The 3552-nt window shown below is 49.7% G+C and overlaps 1 protein-coding gene across 1 annotated transcript in view; it reads right to left on the bottom strand.

The window, feature by feature from the left end:
- GID4 (GID complex subunit 4) overlaps positions 1-2898 on the bottom strand; it is a gene marked incomplete at its 5' end in the record, with an annotated part of 5204 nt that extends 2306 nt beyond the window's left edge. Inside the window, 3 exons of the mRNA XM_009706275.1 lie at positions 906-1007; positions 1765-1872; positions 2839-2898. Coding sequence (XP_009704577.1) covers positions 906-1007; positions 1765-1872; positions 2839-2898 — 270 coding nt within the window. The remainder of the gene's footprint in view (positions 1-905; positions 1008-1764; positions 1873-2838) is intronic.
- Between the last annotated feature and the right edge of the window lie 654 nt (positions 2899-3552).

The raw sequence follows: 3552 nt of genomic DNA, 5'->3' as shown, positions 1-3552 counted from the left end.
TGTTCTTCCACCCCCTGCCACTGTAGGCATCTTACAGGGAAGCAAACAACTGAGAACAGAACCAGTTTTAAGAGTGCACGAGATCAGTTTCAGTTCAACACCTGCCCCCTGCAAACAAGAAGCCAATTGCAAAATCAGGAATTGGAGCTGCCTGATGATGAAGAGAAGGCTCCAGGGAGACCTTACTGCAGCCTTTCAATACTTATAGGGGCTTATGAGAAAGATGGAGAGAGACTTTTTACCAGGGCCTGTAGTGATAGGATGAGGGGTAACAGTTTTAAACTAAAAGAGGGTAGATTTATATTAGATATAAGGGAGAAATTCTTTACTGTGAGGGCAGCAAGACACTGGAACAAGTTGCCCAAAGAGGTGGTAGATGCCCCACCTCTGGAAACATTCACAGTCAGGTTGAATGGGGCTCTGAACAACCTCATCTAGTGAGAGACATCCCTGCTCATTGCAGGGGGGTTGTATCAGGTCTTTAGAAGTCTCTTCCAATGCAAACCATTCTACGATCCTATGATTTCCTCCCCTCACAGCTGCACAAAGCTCATGGAAAGAGGGAGGAAATCAATTCAGCTGAAGAAGAGAGACATACAGACTGGCCAGTCTGCATCAAACACACAGGCCCTGCACAGGGACTGGAGATACCAATTCTCTCATCCTCCAGAGCATCACCAAGCAAGACTTTCCTGTTGTGTTTTTAGCCATGACTGCAGCCCTTAAGGACGCAATTAGCTGGCTAGACAGGAGTCACGCTGGAATTTGCAAGTATGGTGGGTTACAAGGTTGGTAGGGTGAGATCTTTCATTAAACCAGGGCAGCTAAAAAAGCTTTCAGGCACCACAAGCCTCTGTCAGTCATCTGTAAGCAGCTCATCAGAGAAGGAGACATGCGGAGTTTACCTTCCATCTCATGAAGACATAGTCCCCATTTTTCAGATCCTCATAATCAAAGTCATCAGAGTTAAATGTTTTTGCATACTGGTAAAAAGCCTGGAACTTCCCCTGAAACAAAAAAAGAAAAGAAAAAACCCCAGGATGCTTATTCCAGGAGTAGAGCTCACTTGTGCCAGCTGCTGTTTAGGAGGGAAAAACTGCTACAGAACAGGACCTCCTCACTGAAGGGGCTGCTCTTCCCTCGGAGCAGCACTAAACACGCACCCAGGACTAGCACAGGGGAACACAGAGATTTGCCAGCCAGCCACGGCCATATCCAGCCTGTCTGGAGAAGCTCTTACACTTCCAGAGGAAGATATTTTGACAGAAACATAATAAACATCAAAGTCTGGCAAACAATAGCAAAGGTCAAGGCGGGGAGGCAAACAGCTGGCTGCTGCGGCCCTGATCCAGAGCATGGTGGCAGATACACCCTATCCCAAATCGTCGGCTGAGGTAGTTGAGACACAGGGACCGACTGCCCTGCCTGTGCTAGAGGGGCACCTTTCCCCTTCCCCACTCCATTTTGCAACGAGCCTTCGAAACAAGGAGTGTGAGTTCTCCTAGGGGGTCAAGAGATGGGGATTGTTCCTGTTCCCTTCCAACCCCAAGGCCAGCAAGAGGAAAGCAAGAGACCCCCTCCCTTCTCATGGATCACAGCCAACAGTCTGCTGAAGGGACCTCTAGTTGCAAAGATCCCAGTGGGGGAAGAAGGGAGACACCCAAAAAGAAGAGCTTTCCAGGCCCTCCTGACAGCTCTTGTGTGGGCACATGCTGCTCAGCCGGGACCGCATCAGACCCACATCTGCCCCCCAGATTTACTTACCCAGTGTTTACGATCCACATCTTCATCAGCATCCCACTTGCGTGTTAAAAAAGGGTGCTTTTTACTGATTATTTCCCCTTCAAAGAAAGTGGTGAGGGTTGGGTACTCCTAGGAGAGAAGAGAGACGAACAACAGATCAGAAGATCTGTCACCTAGAGACAGAAACTCAGACGCAGATAGAGGCGCATGCACTCAGCAAAAAGCAGCATCTCATAGCAAGAGCTCCAGGCAATCCGAGGCCCGTGCTCCCATCCCTGCAAGCAGCATGCTGACTCCTCCTGCCCTACACCTCTTGAAGTCTGACTCGCACATACGCACAGCCACCACCCTCTTAGTCCAGCCTCTCCATTCATTTCATGAAACCCGAAGGAGCCGTGTCAGAGTTGGACTGCGGGGAAGCTCCCAGTTGGACGATCACAAGTGACCGTTTACAGCCAGCACCGCTCCCCAGCGCGTACCCGGCGGTTGCTGCGTGATTGCTACAAAGCCCAAGAGCTGGATTAAGCCACCCCTCCCAGGGAAGAAGGTGCTCCTCTTCAGTTTTGCATTGGCATCAAATTAGGAGAACACAGGCGGGGAATAGCAGACTCAGCTGGGGCAAATAAGCTTCTCCAAGCGCTCCCATGTAATGACAGACATGCGGTGCACTGCAGCCGAAAGAGAAGCATCAATCCTGGGAGACAGCTCTCACCAACTGTCCGACACCACGAGCAATCTTAGAGGATGGACGGGGAAGGAAGTACGTAAAGATCTGACTGTTCAGGTCCTGTTTTTTTTTCTTTCAGCAATACACCACCACTGGCAGAGTGCCTAAAGCTGACTGCAGGGTCAGATGTGGTTCTGCTCAGACCTTAAGGGATGCCAGGTAAGCTTCCCTCATTCAGGACTCCCATCGTACTTGCTTGACATGCCAAGAATAACAGACTGAGGCTATTAAACTATTTAGTGGTCAAATCTACTGTGTGCTCAATCCCTCCACTTCTTATTTCTGGTGGCAGCTTCTCCCACCCCACCAGGAAAAAGAAAACCTTTTTACCCAGCACCTTTTCTTGGTGTTTTGCAGTTAACACTCACCTCGGTAAGGCCTTTAATCTTCAAGTATCCACAGAGATAGGAGTTTTCCATATCCACATGCTAGAAAAGAGTACAAAGTCCAACCATAAACATAGGCATGAAGGCATCCAATTGATCCAAAAGAGTTCCTAACCCCTCCAAGGCTAATTTCAGCTTCAGTCAGTACAGACTGTTCAGCTCACTGCCCAATGCTCACACTGGCAGCCCTTCCCCACACCTGGGAACCACTCAGAAAGATCATTTGCAGGTGCCCAGCTCACCTCTGACAGCCTCCACATCCCAGGTCTGACAACACCCTGTCTGCTTCCAGCTCCATCACACTGAGGCAGCACCCTCTACCCAGAGATCTCCGATGGGAAGCAAAGCCACCCCCCCTCCACCCAGAAGGAAGCAGACCCAGTTTTCTCCAAGCAAGAGCACCACTGGCAGAATCACCCCCACATTTCCCAGTCAACTGCTACCAGTGAACTGGCGTTCAGGTGAGAGAAGAATAATAAGCATCTATTTACTGGAGATAACTCAGGCTAGAGGAAGAAAGCATGGCCCTGAGCTTTACCATCTACTTATTTAACATGCCCGACCCACGCCTCTCTAATGCGCTACCTGTACTCTCCTGCCTAGTACCCGATCTGGCGGTACGGCGCACACCTAAGTCTGCTCAGAAGCCAGATAATGTCTTGTGTATTTTGAAAGAGGCCTTCCTCCTAGATATAA

Source organism: Cariama cristata, unplaced genomic scaffold (genome assembly GCF_000690535.1).
Source record: "Cariama cristata isolate BGI_N322 unplaced genomic scaffold, ASM69053v1 scaffold14330, whole genome shotgun sequence".
NCBI classification, from domain to species: Eukaryota; Metazoa; Chordata; class Aves; order Cariamiformes; family Cariamidae; genus Cariama; species Cariama cristata.
The sequence above is the reverse complement of the archived record's forward strand: the minus strand, read 5'-3'. Positions and strand labels throughout refer to the sequence as shown.